Here is an 18,440-nt window from a genome sequence, read left to right as displayed (position 1 = left end):
AACCTGTTACCTAAATACGTACATTGCAGAGCACGAACTAACATTCAACTTCACGCTAAATACCGGAACAACCAGGAAACTAGTAATAAACTCGAAGAGGAAACTAAACGGTGGGGAATGGCACAAGATATGGATTGATTATAACTTCTACCACGTGAGGTTCATGCTGAACACTGAGTACCAGATGCTCAACTTGCTATTGGAAGAAGAGTTTGGACCATTCGAAGGGTCTATGTTCATTGGTGGTGCTACTGCGTAAGTGTCACTAGATTAGTAGATTCACGTGGTCATATGTCTGCTCCAGTTATAGCTAAATACCGCTATTGATATTTTCCAGAGATTACTTGAAGAAATCAACAGTGAATCAAGGGCTAATAGGTTGCTTCAGAGGTTTGGTAGTTAACGGCGAAGTGCTAGACATCTACAGTTACATGTCAGTTCATTTGTCCGAAATAATAAAGGATTGTAAGCCATCTTGCGTTCCCAATCCTTGTCAGAACAAAGCTATTTGCAAGGAGCTGTGGTCGAGCTATGAGTGTATTTGTAAAAATCGTTGGGCTCATCTAGGGGCTCACTGTGAGGAAAGTAAGTATTTTCCTTTAAAATAAATATAAATTTGTGTTTTTGTTAACGTAAAAGATTTGGATCTAATGTTGTATTGCATTAGTAACAGTCGCAAAGTAATTGGGTTTCTATTCGTAGATGAAAGTTTGAAGGGTATAACAGCCATTGTATCGATAATAATTATTATAGATTAAGATCGTTTGAAGTTGGACAAACAATTCCCAGACACTCCAACCCTTAGGATATTTTGTGTCACTCTATGAACACCAAGAGCAACCTAGTCCGCACACTGGTGTTTTCAATATTCATATACGGAGCAGAGACATGGACTATAAAGAAAGCTGACCGCAATCGGATTGATGCCTTCGAAATGTGGTGCTGGAGGAGGATGTTGGGTATTCCCTGGACCGCACGCCGCACCAATGTATCCATCCTAGCTCAGTTGAAGATCCGGACTAGACTCTCCACCATTTGCATGCGAAGGATACTTGAATACTTTGGCCACATCGCAAAGAAAGACAGTGACAACTTGGAGAAATTGGTGGTAACTGGAAAGGTCGAGGGCAAGCGAACAAGAGGCAGGAACCCGACCCGTTGGACGGACCAGATTCGTGCAGCCCTGGATACCACAGTGCACGATGCTCTGCACTCAGCTGCAGATAGGAACAGATGGCGGTGCACTATAAAAAACAAACTGTTTCAAGGCCATGACCACGACCCTCAGTAATGACGAAACCGACGCAAGGAGGAGGAGGAGGAACCAATGTACTTTAAATATGGCTATAGTGTCCGAATAATGAGTGACCACACTAACCTAGATAATGGCTTTGGCTTCAATAACCTTGTTAGTTGAAATTTAATCGAAGTCTCGAACGATACCGACGATTCTAAAATCTTTATGAAAATTTACATTAGAATAATACATGTATTTATCAAATTACATATACAGTAGATTCAATAGAATACAGAAATATTAATTGGTTCATTACTTCAAAATATAACTGTCTAAAAATATTGTCAATTCCAGATATAAACGAGAAAGCTCTAACGTTTCAAACCAGAGAGTCGTATCTGAAAAAGAACTATTTATTTGACGAAGAAACGGATGCCGAAAAGAATCGGCTTAAAAAAATGATGACTGAAAATGTTCTTATGAATTTAAGAACATACGACAACAACGCACTAGTGCTATACGCTAATGACAATCTCAATAATTTCATACATTTATTCATCAACAACGGAACGCAAATAATTTATCTCTTTAATCACGAAGATGAAATTATACAAATGAATGTTACGTACGAGAAAATAAATAAAGGGGAAAGTGTACAAATAGCTATTATAAGAAGTGAGAACACAACCACTTTACATGTTAACGAGAATAATAGTACAATTGATGTTGTAGCTAAACTACTTACGAACTATACTAATAAACCTTGGATGAATCCAGAACTTGGTGAGATTATTATTTTTATCTATACTAATATTATAAAGCTGAAGAGTTTGTTTGTTTGAACGCGCTAATCTCAGGAACTACTTACTGGTCCGAATTAAAAAAAAACATTCAGTGTTAGATAGTCCTTTTATTGAGGAAGGCCAAACGGTAAGGCCATTACAAGTGGAGCACCAATAAAGAATGTTTCAAAATAGGGGTTTAAATAGCTCCTTAACATTCTATAATTCAAAAATATTTTCACTTTCTACGTAAATGAAGTGGGGGTAAAATTTAGCGTTATGCCAAAGTAACTGTTCAAAGCGGGCGGAGTCGTGGGCAAAAGCTGTAATAGTACCCAATAAACAGGCTTGTTAAAATTTTGGCACAAGCGAATTTAGGAAATTCCGATCTCACGAATCCACTAAACCACAAACCAAATCACAACAGACAAGCCCTGTGTTCCACCGTGAATCCAGTGCATCAGTCGAGTTTCATTATGTCACATGAGAAAAATAATCCAATAATAATATTTAAGATAAAAAAGTTTTTAATCTAATTATTAAACTATGAATTTGAAATTTCTTGTCTGAAACTACGATTGGCCGTTCGTTTCAGAGTTATTTTTGGTGGGTTTTAATTAAACTAATTTAGAGTGTTGAGGGGGTAAATCTGCTACAATATTTCAGTCACCGGAATATTGTTGTTTCGTTATAGGCTGCTCACAGGTTGTTAGTACTGTGTGATTTTGTATGTTTTTCTTTGTATGTTTTAATTTGATTTTTGTTTTGTTTTTTCTTATTATTATACTAATTTATAGCATGTTCTAAGTCTAGACACGTACCTAGCCTCTTCATTCCCGCAATGAACCAAAGGGAAACGGAGGTGACTAAAATCAGCGCTGTTCGATTTCACGACCTTGAACAGCATTAGCTGAGCCACCTCCTTTTGCCTTTTTCTCTTTTTTTTCTTTTCTTTTTTTTGTATTATATTTTATTTAATATGAAAGGCAAAAAATTATTTTATTATTATTATTATTATAAATATTTCTTGAATTGTGGTAAAATTGGGATGATTAATATTCAATTTTTTAATTTTAATATTTTAATTGATATTGGATAAATCATGAACATCGTTCTCAGAGGTGATCAGACCTCAAAGGCCGCCAGCGCCTCCGACTGACTATTTCCAAATGAACCTCGGAGGATACGATTCGTACTCACTGCACTTGGCGCCGCGGGCCGCAGTAATCCCTCAAGGCGGTTACGTTGGCTGCGTCAGAGGATTCAAAATATCAGACCATGTCGTCGATCTTTCTAGAAAAGCCCAGGATAATGTTGATCAAGGTATACAGCGTTTGTATTGTTGTATTGTTATATAATATCCCGTCTTCTAGACTATAACTTTAGATCAAGTGTTTAAAGAAATGTCACTTAGCAAATGATATCAAACATGTCAACACAAACTAAACAAACATATTGAAATTAATTCTAATTATTAAACTGGAACAGCTGAATATTCGACCCGATGTGTCGAATTTCGAAATATAATTTATTAGGAAATAAACAAATTCGTAAATATTTCGAACTTAAGTATTTTTGGGATATTTCCATTTCACTATCCCAAAATACGATCTAAAATATACACTATAAAGAAAAGGCCACAAAAGGAAGGTCTTTTAGCGAAAGTTTTCGCTCTATAGAACAATAGTCTCGGTGTTGTACTTTAAAACTGTTCTAATCACATATCAACTATACATTTGTGGAACTTTACTAAAAGCATTCCGTGATTCAAAATATATATTTTTTTCCCTACCTATGCTGATAGCCTTTAGAGGCTATTTCAGCTTCGCCCTAACATGTAGGTGAACTCACGGGGCTCAAACCGGAGTGTTGATAATACTGGCCCTAGCAAGAGCAGTGCTTCACAGAATCTACCACCGGATCGGAAACGCGACCCACTGAGAAAATCCTTGTAGTGACTTGTTTTGGGCGACGTCGACTGTTTACCATTCGGTCTACAGGATCGGGTATGGCAAAATAATCATTACTCGCATTGCCACAGCATCTCGTATATCTCTGTAGATCTGACGGGAGTGCTACCGGAATGCAACATGAAGTGTGACTCGGAGCCGTGCAAGAACGGCGGCGTCTGCACCGAGGACTTCACGAACCAGGAGAGCAGCTGCGACTGCGAGCTCACCAGCTACTTCGGGGAGTACTGCATGGAGGAAAAGGGCGCGGACTTCAACGGGGAAAGTATATTGCAGAGGAAATTCGTGCACAGTAATACGGTGCCGATATCTAAGGTATGTTTCTGAGCTGTTATTGTCACTGTTTATATTGTTGCTGGTTAGAAGGGTGGGGCAGCCGTTGTAACTATACTTGAGACCTTAGAACTTATATCTCAAGGTGGGTGGCACATTTACGTTATAGATCTCTATGGGCTCCAGTAACCACTTAAAAAAATATAAACGTGTTCAGGGATTCATTAAAATGCTATAGTAAATTTAAATGTTTTTTTGTTGCTTATATGAGTCGACGAGCTCACAGTCCACCTGCTGTTAAGTCGTTACTAGAGCCCATAGATATCTACAAAGTAAATGTCGCCACCCACCTTGAGATATAAGTTCTAAGGTCTCAGTATAGTTACGACGGCTGCCCCACCCTTCAAACCGAAACGCATTACTGCTTCACGGCAGAAATAGGCAAGGCGGTGGTACCTACCCGCGCGCACTCACAAGAGGTCCTACCAGCAGTGATTACGTAAATTATAATTTTACAATCAGCCACCAGTAATATATCTAATACATTATTTTTTGTTTGTGTATTTTCGCCTAATATTAAATGTGGTATGATAGCATTCTTATTTTTGCTTAATTATATAACTTGACCTCATGTCTCAAGGTGGACGAAACTCTCATCGTGACCACAGACGGTGATTGATAGATCTAAGCTATTAGAGCCCCACGGAATGTAAACAAATATTACGAGTCACCAAGCTAAATAAGATCACTTTTAATGTTTACTTCTGATTTAGCATAATTATAGATATAAATATAACATAATTATAAATACTTTTACGATATATCTTTATTAAACGTGTCCGTGACCATGAAAATCTGTTATTCGAAATTCGTTGGAAATAATAAAATAAAATAACAAACATGAACTTAAACTGTAAAAATATGATTTTTTTTTTTATTCATAACATTTCACGAGCGTAGCGGTTATAAAAGATTGCTTATACTTTTTTGTGCTTTCTTATTTGTGCTATTAGAAAAATTTGTAGATTAATTAATTGAATTCATTGATTGACTAGTTGATTTATTATGCTTTTTTTTTCGTCGGATATAAAGTGGATACCTAGTTATACACTGGGAATAATTCAGAAAAACTAATTGACCAAGACAAACAAGTACCTATACCATTTTGAACACACAGACATCTTCGTTATTACAATAACATGCATGTAAATCTCTCGAACAAATTAGTACAAATCATCGTATATTTTAGGTGAAAATTAAACTGGCATTTTCAAGTAACGATTTACGACAGAAGAATACAGTTCTGTTATTAGTCCAGACGGAAAATAAGTAAGTATTTTTTTCATGTAGCTTAATTCTAACAGTATAATTAAGTTAGTAATCTTCTATCTTCTTCTATCTTCTATATACCTATATAAAAATGAATTGCTGTTCGTTAGTCTCGCTAAAACTCGGGAACGGCTGGACCGATATAGCTAATTTTGGTCTTGAATTATTTTTGGAAGTCCAGAGAAGGTTTAAAAGGTAGATAAATATGAAAATGCTCGGAATTAAATAAAAATAACAATTTTGTTTTTCCTTCGATGTGTCCCCCGTCGCCGCGTCGGACGGATTCCTTTTGTTTGTTTTAAGTTTATTTTATACAAAAGTTTAGGTCTTTTATTTATCGATTGAGGCACTATGAAGTCTGCGGAACAAGTAGTAAAAAAATATTTCAAGAAAATAAAAATGAAAATAAAATCAAAATGTTGTTTAGTCAAATTATACACATACTATTATTTAAGGGGTTTTTATTAGATTTTTTATATTTCATGAGTTTACATAATGTAGGTAGCGGCGAAAGTTTAAAGCGATTCGTTACATCAAAATGAAATATTTCAATGTAATCAGACCTCAGCGTGAATCACGGCATTTAGATCTTTGAAGTATTGGCTCTTTGAAGTATTCGAGTATTGGATACTTTCAGTGAATTGATGAATATTAATTTACGACTAAGCCTGTAGGCTTGCAAAAATTTTGACATTCCAAAATTTCAGAACAATTAAAAGTAAAAACAGTCACGTCTCTTTTGAAAATGAGTTCAGATTAATATTATAAAAATAAAAATAAAAGTTATTATAAATTTAAAATAAAAATATTGATCAAATTAAATAAAATTTACTTAAATTACATTAAGCATTACCTAACATTGTTACATTAATTATTTTCCTAATCTAACATATTTATCTAACATTAAGGGCGTTAAACAGAGCCTAGGACAGCATCAAGCCTAAATCCGTCACTGGTTTTTTTTTGTGAGATTACTGGTTGCCCGGAGGTCTTTCCAGTTTTACCAGGACAGGTGGTCGAGCAAAGGCTCAGCCAGGAGGGGTGGGATTTGCTAACAGCTACCCGAGCGCCTACAAAGGAGACCTAACAACTCAAGGGTAGCTGCTTCGCGAATGATCTACTACCGGATTGGAATCGCGACCCGCTGAGAAGATCCGGAGAGAAACTCAGCGGGCTGACGCTTAGGTTACGTTGCACGTAGAACTCTTTGTCGAGTTCGATGAGTACGTTTACCGGGGTCCCTACTCCTAGTGTTAGAGCTAAAGGTGTTTAATGCAAGGGTTATTAGATCTGATGGATCCGTAAGGACGTGTCTAGGGCGTCAACGGTGACTGGCTCCTGCGGGATCAGGATTCGGGGAGTAGTCCGCGGCGGCAACGATAAGGCGATTATTATGACGCACAGCCTTATTGAAAGGATACTGTTACGCCGGTAATCGCCGAATAGTCGAACGAATATCGAAGGATCTAGTAGCACGTAGAACGCTCGAGAAGTACAATATATTGTTAGATAGCGGAAACTTCTACTAGAGATGTATGGAATATTCTCGATAATTCTAGGGATGAGGTATCGACTATAAAAGCGTTGTAGAGATGGCACGCAGTCAGTCAGTAACCGGAACTACTCGAAGCGAAACAGCGAACGAATCACCTGAAGCGAAGAGGAAAACGCGAATTTAGAATTTTAAAGTGTTTGAGAAGTGTTTTAAGTGTTGAATATAGTCTTTAGTTGAACTTTGGTGGAATTTTATTTATCCCGAACCCCAGCGCGTAATAATACTTTAGTAGATTTTGTATTCCGGCAATTTCAGACGCAGCTACTATCTACTAGTCGCCATTACACAGGATGGATACCTCAAGTTCGAGGAGGATCGCGAAGCGCACGGAGCATACGGGGCCGAATTTAAGAACAGAAACTTCTTGAACGGTAATGAATTACGGAATTTATTGATGCGTCCAATTAATTATAGAAATATTATTATCACAAATAGAAGTCTCTCATCTTTAGTTAGTTTTTTGAAGTGAAATCTTCTTCGGTCGCGTTGAGCAATTTTTGGTTGGGGAAAATCTTTTGGGTTCGCGTCACCGACATGCGTAACAGTAGTCTATATCTTTAGCTATAGAGGCGGCGTACTGTGCAATATTAGTGCTGTGTATATCTTTACAAGTACAAGTTTCCATACTACTTGGAGCCAGTGCGGTCATCCGCAGTGCGTTTCCAGAGGCCTTTTTTGCCACGCACCGCACCTCGTACAAACGAGGCTTGTGGAGAGTACTAAGCAATAAGCAGCAGCTTGGCTCTGCCCCTGAAATTGCTGAAGTCCATGGACGACGGTAACCACTCACCATCAGGTGGGCCGTATGTTCGTCTGCCTACAAGGGCAATAAAAAAAAGGAAAATGAAATGAAATTTTTAAAAAGTATTTATTGTTATTCCAATCAAACTGTATTTATGTAAATGTCAGCATTACGCCAGGGCTTTCACACATAAGATCTATTACAATGAAAAGGTAGTATAATTCTATAAAACGTTAACATTTACTTGTTTATCACAAAAAGCTACGTCTTATACAATTAGCCATTTTGTGTTGGTTATAGCAACTACAACTTTTTTATACAAACAAATGTAATTACTGTGAAACAATTCACAAAACATGGCTTAATATTCACAATACATATTTTAGTGATTTTTACATGACTCTGACATTAATGTATTTTACATAAATTATTTTTAATTAATATAAACAATATTATTATTATCCAGCCTAATAATAGATGGCGCCAACAACATGATTTGCATAACAATTACCTACAATACTTAATGACATCATTAATTTTAAAACATAATTTATTATTAATATTAAAATTTATGCTTTATTAATATTTGATTATTTATACAGTCATTTGTATTTTTAAGCAATAATATAAACATATTCTGAACATTTTCACATCAAAACAGTGTCTACTAAATATTAAATATGGTAGAATAATAGTTTCATCTTGTATTATTAAATAAATAATAACATAGAATAAACTAAACTATATATCATGTTAATTATTGCCAGTAGTGACGTTTGGGCCCATATATATTTTGTCTTGTACAGCCCGAAATATATTTGCATAATAAATAAACCATATGCATGTGTGTTTTTTTTATATTGTATTCTATCAGCCCACAGACGTCCACTGTATGTATGTACATGTATATAATTTGTTGCTTGGAGTGTCAATAGATGTGAAAACCAGATTGATGTTGATAATTTTAATTTAAACATTATGAAATATCAAATTTTAATACTAAAGTTCTAAGTTATGACGTTTCACTTGGATCCCTATGACTGCCAATTTTTTTTTAAATCGATACCTTGCTGCTATTTCAAACAGTGTACTCAAAACTAAAAGTTTCCCTCCTATAAACCGATACAATATGATCATAACACACTTGTCTCAGCTCGTCCTGTACCTACGTAAAGGAATCTTTCAATGCAATCTGTACCGATTTCAAAACATCTAACTTGAAAATTTGCACACGCATCAAGGACCGATAAGAATACAATACAACATAATGTTATTACTTCTCGTTCTTCCTAACGTTTTGCCAGTCTAATGCCAAGGTCTGCTTTCCTAATTAAGCTCCTCCACTTTGCTGGTTATTACCAATGCCCTAAAAATAACGCAGTTGCCGGTTTAAGCCGGTTTTGTTTCTCTTATAATTGACGACATGAATGGATGAGAGGGATATGATACAATTTGTAAATTTTGAGAAAACGGGCAACAAACATTTGATACTTGTACTTTTTCTTCGTACATAACTTCTTTATCACATGCAATTTCTAAAAATAGCCTTTAAACCCGGAGTTTTAAGGTCTCTTGTGGTTTAAAGGCACATGACACCTTCATTCAATGTAAAAACTTAATCCCTTCATCCACTCATATCTTCAATAACATTCATGTATACTATATTCTAGGAGCCAGACACACAGTTTACTACACCAGAACAGGCCAAGAAGCCAGACTGATGATAGACAGAATCGAAATACCCTTAGAGCTGTTGCCGCCTCAAGGTCTCTGGGAAGTGTTCGACGTTGGCTCCAGTGAAGTCCAGATAGGGGGACTGAATACCACCGACCCCAGACTTAAGATATATAAAGGATACAACGGCTGTTTGTCCAGTATGTTTATTATAATCATTTATTTTAGAAATTACGTTGTCAATTTCAGTGTCTTCGTTGTTTTGGCTTGATGCATCGCAAATCGACTTGCATCAAACCTTAGTAAATTTGTATTGCATTCAATAGGAGCACTTTTTTTTGGTTTGAGCTCACGGGCCTCAAACCGGGAGTGTTGCTATCACAGGTCCTAGCAAGAGCAGTGCTTCGTAGAATCTACCACCGGGTCGGAAATGCGACCCACTGAGAAGATCCGGCGAAAAACTCAGTGGGCTAGGGTCGCATTTCCGATCCAGCGGTAGATTCTGCGAAGGATTGCTCTTGCCTGGGCCAGTGTTACCAACACTCCTGGTTTGAGCCCCGTGAACTCACCTACAGGTTAGGGTGAAGCTGAAATAGCCTCTCAAAGCTATCAGCATAGGTAGGATTAAAAAAATAAAAAAGAGTTCTTCGGTCTCTTTGTGATTATTTCTTAACCAGCAACAAGGAACTTGTTGAATAAATACACGAACCAGCTACTTGTTAAGCTTTGATATTGTTTACAATAGTTTCATCAATTTCCCAATACCTTTGGCAGATATATTCGTAGAGATAAACGACTACATAATGAAGCCGCTCGAAGAGTACATGCTCTTCACTCGGTCGGACGTTGAGAAAGTGAACGCCGTGAACGCGCAGGGAGTCCGGAGCGCGCAGTGCTCGGCCGACTTCGACGAGGCCTGGCCCGAACACGAGCTCGGCTCCACGCACAACGGGAGCTTTCTTATTGTGAGTGCACCGATACATCAGTGTGCTTAGTGCGAGTTTTTTAACGTTCTCGATAGCGTAAAAGTTAACTCAAATTTGTATGCAGTTGGAACAGCGCCCCTAGCGGCACACGTAGTCAAACGATCCCATTCCATACAAATATGAGCTAACTTTTACGCTATCGAGAACGTTAAAAAACTCGCACTAAGCACACAGGACCCGGAAAGCGCGCTAATCTATACAATCGATATAGCCTAACGCAAAGTCAATACCGTACAATCGTGTACCTAATTTATATAAGTGTTAATGCTAGTTTAATGTAACAATGTGTACGTGGCTATGGAATGAGCTCCCCTCCACGGTATTTCCCGAGCGCTATGACATGTCCTTCTTCAAACGAGGCTTGTGGAGAGTATTAAGCAGTAGGCAGCGGCTTGGCTCTGCCCCTGACATCACTGAAGTCCATGGGCGACGGTAACCACTCACCATCAGGTGGGCCGTGTGCACGTCTGCCTACAAGGGCAATAAAGAAGGGGGGGAAAAAACGTGCAAACAGTGACAGCTGAGCGACTCAGAGATAATCAAGACCATACTTTCAATGGAGACAGAGAATATTTTGGAACAAACTTACGAAACGACGTCACACTAACTGTAGCTTGCGTCCTAAAAGACCTGCATCAAATTTTTTATGTAGCGTTGTTCCAACTTTATGTTCTAGTAAGTTATTGCCGTCACCCACTTTGAGACACGAAGTTATGGCATATGGCTATTAAATGGACTATAGAAGGAACATGCATGACAAAAAATAATTGAGAATTCGTTTTCCCATTAATATTCAGATACCATACAGTTTTTTGTTGGAAGTTTTTCAACGATCTCATCTCGGGACCGTCTAGTGAGTGATGACTCCAAATACGCCCAACAACCTGTGATATCATATATTCTAATAGACCTAACATAATCACGCCAATAATTTTCACAGAGTGTCGACAAGACATGGGTAGAAGACCCGCCTTCAAGGATACCCTACGATTCACTATACCATCAGCCTGATGCTGAAGAAGAAAACACAGATAAATTATTTATAGCTCTCATTGTTATTTTCTTACTGGGATTGTGCTACTGCGGTTATCATGTCAGTAAAATCCACCTATATACTTGGCAATATCTTTAATTATTATTGGAACGAAGTTCCTTACGGCAGGCTTGGAGGGGATAGGGATTTTGCTGCGCGACCGAACTGAAAAAAATGTGATAGTAAAACCGTAAGAAAAAATCCGTGGAAAAAAGTGCGTGGAATAAAACCGTTAAATGAGACGTGCGCAGGCGCGACAGTCGTATACACAAGCGAGTAGTGTATAATACCTTTCTCTTTCTCCTTCTTTCTTTTCGTTCTCTAATCCCTTCTCTCTCTATTTAGTAATTATTTCTATTTCTATGTAATTTTATGTTGTCAACCAAAAATAAAGACATATATTTTGTTATTTTAATTGATAATTTGAATTACTATTTTTTTTTATTTTACGTAATTTATTATTTCCTAAAATACTGAATTTCCTAAATACTTTCCCGTACTTAAATAAAAACTAATCAGCAAAATTTAAGAGAAAAGCCAAGAAAACCTACATAAAATTGAGCACCATTTCTTTTTTTGCAAATTGTGTCGATTCTACATAGCCGAAGGAACTTCGTTCCTACCTGGTGTCCCACGACACCACATCTTGCTTTTTTTTTTCTATATATTTTAAATAAGTACATCGGCACACAATCACAAACCCTAGAATGTCCAATTCATGTTTTGGGCTTAGGGTGGATTTTGAGAAGGCGTAATGTTTGTTATTAGAATCACAGCCACCCCACACTTCAAATCGGAAAAAGATTAGTTGAGATCAGAAATAAGCAGAGCAGCTGTGTGTGCTACATTGAGACTCTCACCTCATGACTCATGGCGGCAACAACTGAAAAATAATTGGGCCATTTTGCCAAAATCTAATATTGCGTAGGAGTGTTTGTTTGTTTTGGTGTTCGTAAATGCAATAAAAATCAATGGAATGAATGTTGCAAACATAAATGTGAAGAAAGAGTACTTAAAGCTTTTATTATTTCAGATGTGGCGAACTCAGAAAGCTTACAGGCTTAATTTAGAAAAACTGACTGACGAGAAGATAGTGAAAAGCAAAGAAATGGCTTCAAAACTTCAGGAACCGAGCATCTCACTGTTACAGGTACCGATATTAAAATGACCTTAAATCACATTTTTTCCGAAGGGTACATTTTAGAAAAAAGAAAAAAAATGACAATTTATTTCGAGTGTTTAGCAGAATAGGCATTATTTTATTTAAATAACTAATAGATAATAGAAATATGATTATTTAATTCAATCCCACAACGCACGACATGTTTAAAATGTTTAATTAATTCAAATTCAATTACATAACAAATATTATTTTGATTTCCAGTTAAATACAACGGAAAACGATAATCAAGATGGCGACAAGAAATCGAATGGCGACGCAACGCCAGCTGTTGTCATTGAAGTCGTTAACGAAGAGAAACCGAACAACAGAAAGGGATCTTTGAGGTTTCGAGGTGAATAAAAAAGTTACAAGACCAACACATAAATCCGCACAGCTACTACATTCTTTCTATGACAATTAAAATTAAGGCAAACTTTTGGTAATCATAGTTTTGTATTCATGGCTGTCAATTATCACTGATATTGTGATGACGAGTGCACTACCCGCAAATGCCAATAAAATCAGATCAAAAGTATATTGTTGCCAGCCTGTAACCATTAGTGAATAATCTAACTCGCGTTAGTTTGATGGAGAACACATTAAAAATTTCTTAAATTTCTTCTTGAAAACGTAGGAGCAGTAACATATGAAATTAACGATTGCTAATATCAAATCGAATACAGAATTCATTATCAACATAAAAAAGTAATCGAATTTTTTTCATTGTAAAATATTTTTAGATTTGTCTGAACGATGGGAGACTTTAGAAGAAAAGGACGAAACTTCAGAAAATGATGACGAAGAACCAGAACTTAACGGGCACGACGAAGATTCTGTGCGTAATTTCTAGTATTGAACGACTGAATAAGTTTCTCCTTTGCATAATGTTTTTTTTTTAATAGCCGTTGAACTGTTTAGTCTATAATAGACAACTAGTTATTTTTCAGACAATAAGCGAATCACGAGATCCAATCAGTTTCTAGGCGTTTTTTGTACACGGTGGCTCAAATGAGGGTTGGCTGCAGAACTGCACAGATACTTGTAATTCTGTGAACACTTGAAACCAAATTAATAAAATAAACTAGTTAGCGTTGTTGGCCAAGCAATTAAACAATAGTCATAACAATAAACTGTCTTTCTCCCTCCTGGCTGAGCCTTTGCTCGCCCGCCTTGGCTGAAACTGAAAAGGATTCCGGGTAACCAATAATCCATCATAACCTATCAACGATAGATAACGTTAATTATATAGGTTCATAAAATATTGATAATACTGAATATTTTACTGTACCATCCATGCAGTTTTGCAGACCACGGTACGTTGTATGTTGGTTTTAGCTAACTAAATTCAAGCTAAATTGAACTGAAAATGTACAAAATGTAAATTATAATCATATATTTTTTTCTATACACATTTGGTTTTCAGAGCATTCTTGAAAATGAGATTACATCAAAAAATGAAATACTACATAATCCGCAGCTATCACCGAATATTGACAACGAAACAGGAAACGAACTGCAAGCTAATGCATGATTTGAAAATAAATATTTTTACAACAATTTTAATGTTTTACTGATGCCTCTTTATTATTGGTCTATCTTGAGACATTAGACATACCAACTTTTGAATTAATCATCATCATCATTTCAGCCTATCGCCGTCCACTGCTGAACATAGGCCTCTCCAATAGATTTCCAGTGTGACCGGTCCATTGCCACCTGCATCCAACGAGACCCAGCGCTTTTTACTAGGTCGTCGGTCCATCTAGTAGGTGGCCGTCCCACACTGCGCTTGCCAGTACGTGGTCGCCACTCCAGGATCTTTCTGCCCCATCGACCGTCCTCTCTTCGTGCTATGTGGCCGGCCCATTGCCACTTCAGTTCACTAATTCTACGGGCTATGTCAGCAACCTTCGTTCTTCTACGGATCTCCTAATTTCGGATTCGATCACGTAGAGAAATGCCGAGCATAGCCCTCTCCATAGCTCGCTGCGCGACTTTGAGCCTTCTAAAAAGATCCCTAGTGAAGCACCACGTCTCCGAGCCGTAAGTCATCACTGGTAACACACATCGGTTGTACGCCTTTGTCTTAAGGCACTGAGGTATTTTGGACGAGAAGACGTTGTGCAGTTTACCGAACGCTGCCCAGCCGAGTTGGATCCGTCTACTGACCTCTCTCTCAAAGTTGGACCTACCTAATCGGACTGCCTGTCCTAGGTATATATATTCGTCAACAACTTCAAGAGTAGAGCTCCCAACAGTAACTATGGTGGGTGCAACATGGACATTGTACATGATTTTTGTTTTGTCCATGTTCATTTTAAGATCCACTTGTTGAGAAACCCTACTGAGGTCACCGAGCATACGCCCTAAATCTTCCAGCGACTCTGCCATGACCACGATGTCATCGGCAAACCGAAGATGAGTGATGTATTCGCCGTTAATATTGATGCCAAGTCCTTGCCATTCCAGAAGCTTGAAGGAATCCTCCAGAGCAGTGATAAACAGTTTCGGAGATATCACATCTCCCTGTCTCACTCCTCTCTTTACAGGGATTTCCTTCGTGCAATGCTCCTGTACTCGGACTGACATGGTGGCGTTATTATACAAACACTTCAATACTTCGATGTACCGGTGGTCAATACGGCACCGCTGGAGAGATCTAAGGACCGCCCACGTTTCGACGGAATCAAAGGCTTTCTCATAGTCCACAAACGCTAAGCATAATGGCCGATTGTACTCTGCGGTCTTCTGTACAGTCTGCCGCAGCGTATGTATGTGGTCTATGGTACTGTAGCCTTTTCGGAAACCGGCTTGTTCGGTAGGCTGGAAGTCATCAAACCTGCGTTCGAGACGCTTCGTGATGACTCTCGAGAACAGCTTGTAGACATGGCTCAGCAGTGCTATGGGCCTATAGTTCTTCAATAAGGTTTTGTCACCTTTTTTGAAGAACAGGATCACAACACCCCTGTTCCATGCCTGTGGCGGTTTTCCATCGAGCAAAGAGGAATTGAAGAGCTTCTGAAGGACTTTCAGTACCAGCGTCCCGCCCGCTTTCAGAAGCTCCGTAGTAATTCCATCCTCGCCCGGTGCCTTGTTATTCTTAAGCTGTTTGAGAGCCATCCTAATCACGTACAGGCTGATGTCCGAATTATTTGATGAATTGAATAATTTTGAATTCATAGCACAATAAAATTGTTTAGCTCAACTCATTGAATTCTGTCAGTTTTCGTTAGGCTGTCTCTTTTGCCTATCCGCTGAACAATTGAAATAAAAAATATATCTTTGGAGATAGCATGGAGTTAGCTTATTAACTCCATGGGTGATAGAGTTCAGTTTGGGACTTTTTGGCCGGAACGCGAGGAACAAAGTTGTGTGAATGTTTTATTTTGTTTGTTTAGTGTTTATTCAGATTAAAAATGTGTAATAATGGTGATTTATGAACTGTTTAGAATCAGTGAAAGTGCACAATTGTGGAAAAACTAAACAAAGCTGCTGGACGTAGCTTCTCGGGATCCTCCAAAAAGTCCACTAAAAAGTCTTAGTAAATGTCCAACATTTTACTGAGATTTATTTCATCACATATCATCTCATTTGTAAACTTAATTTGTTTTTAATCATTTATGTTATGTTGCGATTAGTTTCTTTCGTTTTTTATTATTCATAAACTGTAAATAATTAAAACGGCGAATTATAAAAATCTTAACTTGTTACTGGCTAATGCACAAGCCGTGCCGGAGCTAAAAGATAAAGAAGAGTCCAAATTAAAATATAAATGACCATAGATTATACACTTAATTTAATGACAGTTACAGTCTACGTTGTTTCTGGTTTGCGAATTTTAATTTCAGAAAGCAAAAGTGCTTGATTGAGACTGTCAAAATATGGACGAAATTGAGAAAGAAAGAATAGCCGCGTTACCTTCACAAATACTTGTTACAACAATATGCCATCCCATGGAATACGCAAAAGTTTTAATCCAGCTTGGGTACGAGCCTTTGGCTCCGCGCCGGTCCACGACCCTGTTTGGCCGCCCAGCCATGATATTACCTAACGTTTTCCAGTATATAAAGTACATAAAGGCTTCGGATGGTTTCTTCGGTTGCTACAGGGGCTTATCAGCAAGAATGCTTGGTCTTATCGCCGCAAGTCAACTCACATCGAAGGTAATAGTAGCCGTCGGTATTGATCTACCTGAAATCAATGATCCTCCCAACATCGTCACCGATGATGAACCCAAAGTTGAAGATTACATCAAACTAGGACGCAGAGACATGATCATGCAAACGGTAGCAGTCGTTATTGCTCACCCGTTCCATGTTGTGTCAGTTCGAATGATGGCCTCATTTATTGGGAAAGAAGAACACTACAGCTCGCTGTTGGGCGCTATAGTCTCTATTTACAAGGACGACGGTATCCTTGGATTCTTGCATGGCCTTATTCCTAAGGTGTTAGGAGATTTAACTTGTTTGGCTGTAACTGGAGTTCTGGCTTACTATGTTAACAAATATTTTGTTAAGACTAAAGATCTTAGATATTACACGATTCCATTGCTTACATTTATAACAAGCACAATAACATATCCAATGGTTGTGGTATCTACCTGTATGGCAGTAGCTGGTTCTAGTTTAAAGGCTGGCAACCCTCCGGCAATGCCAAACTACCCTTCATGGCAAGTATGCTGGAGGGATTTAATGAGAAACAAACAACACAAACGTGGTTCCTCCCTTATATTTAGGTACTACATAGCTCCGATTTCAGCATTTCAGTAAACATTAATAGTTACATTATGCATTTACATGTTGGCGTTTATTTGCTAAGTCTTGTTCCATGATCACCAAAGTAGTTGATGTAATAGAGGTGTATGTAATGTAAATAATTTAGTATAAATGATGTTCCACATGAATAATTTTATTGTTATGCTAGATTATTGTAAAGTCTGGTTATAATAAATATATTTTGATTGTCAAATGAGTTTTGATTTTTGTGTCAGGCTTGCTTGTATCCAAATTATTGTGTGCTTAGTCTGTTTATGATGACAATTTAATCTTGTAGAAAGAATATTATCTGGTATGCAATAAACTGATAAGATAACTTAGGAATCTATCTCAAAATAAATGTAGAAATTTAAATGTAAATTCATAACATTGTACATTTATTTACATGAGCACAATATTAATAGTGCATGCAGCAGAGATGCGAATGTTAAGATGGATGTGTGGGGTGACAAGAATGGACAAGATAAAGAATGAGTATATCAGAGGAAGTGTGAAAGTAGCCCCGGTAATCAACAAATTGAAGAGTGGATGAATAGTGTGGTATTGACATGTGATGTGTAGAGAGAAGTTGCGTGAGACTAGGAGATGTATGGAAATGGTGTGCAAAGTAGAGGGGGAAGAGGTCGACCGAAGAAGATATGGATGGAGTGGGTGAATGACGATATGAGAGAGAGAGGAGTGTTGAGATGACGACTGATAGAAGAGAATGGAGGAGAGAAATTAGTTGTGCCGACCCCACCTGGTGGGATAAGGTAGAGACAAAGAAGAAGAAGAACACAATATTAACAGAATATGAACATTTTCTTTGGTTTTTGTGAATCTTAGACATAATTCAAACTTTTTTAAAGTCTGATCTAGCATTTATAATTATTCCAGATGTATAAAATGCTTCTTGATATCACTGGCAACTGAGATTAAAGTA

General features: G+C 37.6%; 2 protein-coding genes across 2 annotated transcripts in view; both read left to right on the top strand.

Annotated features, from left to right (window-relative positions):
* The window catches only part of LOC101738550 (axotactin), a 36,343-nt gene extending 22,043 nt beyond the window's left edge, over window positions 1-14,300 (top strand). The window contains exons 16-29 of the mRNA XM_012696152.4: window positions 30-255; window positions 338-585; window positions 1,592-2,020; window positions 3,139-3,342; window positions 4,081-4,304; window positions 5,512-5,591; window positions 7,402-7,517; window positions 9,559-9,762; window positions 10,337-10,527; window positions 11,489-11,641; window positions 12,615-12,731; window positions 12,966-13,095; window positions 13,484-13,578; window positions 14,167-14,300. Coding sequence (XP_012551606.1) covers window positions 30-255; window positions 338-585; window positions 1,592-2,020; window positions 3,139-3,342; window positions 4,081-4,304; window positions 5,512-5,591; window positions 7,402-7,517; window positions 9,559-9,762; window positions 10,337-10,527; window positions 11,489-11,641; window positions 12,615-12,731; window positions 12,966-13,095; window positions 13,484-13,578; window positions 14,167-14,274 — 2,525 coding nt within the window. The 3' untranslated portion in view covers window positions 14,275-14,300. The remainder of the gene's footprint in view (window positions 1-29; window positions 256-337; window positions 586-1,591; window positions 2,021-3,138; window positions 3,343-4,080; window positions 4,305-5,511; window positions 5,592-7,401; window positions 7,518-9,558; window positions 9,763-10,336; window positions 10,528-11,488; window positions 11,642-12,614; window positions 12,732-12,965; window positions 13,096-13,483; window positions 13,579-14,166) is intronic.
* Window positions 14,301-16,606: 2,306 nt separating this feature from the next.
* Window positions 16,607-17,711, top strand: Mtch (mitochondrial carrier homolog). The gene is given in 1 exon segment (NM_001043395.1): window positions 16,607-17,711. A coding segment is annotated over 1 exon segment (888 nt). The 5' UTR covers window positions 16,607-16,624; the 3' UTR covers window positions 17,513-17,711.
* The last annotated feature ends 729 nt before the right edge of the window (window positions 17,712-18,440 follow it).

This window comes from Bombyx mori, chromosome 11, assembly GCF_030269925.1.
Source record: "Bombyx mori chromosome 11, ASM3026992v2".
NCBI classification, from domain to species: domain Eukaryota; kingdom Metazoa; phylum Arthropoda; class Insecta; order Lepidoptera; family Bombycidae; genus Bombyx; species Bombyx mori.
Note: the sequence above shows the minus strand (reverse complement) of the source record. Positions and strands in the feature narration are given on the sequence as shown.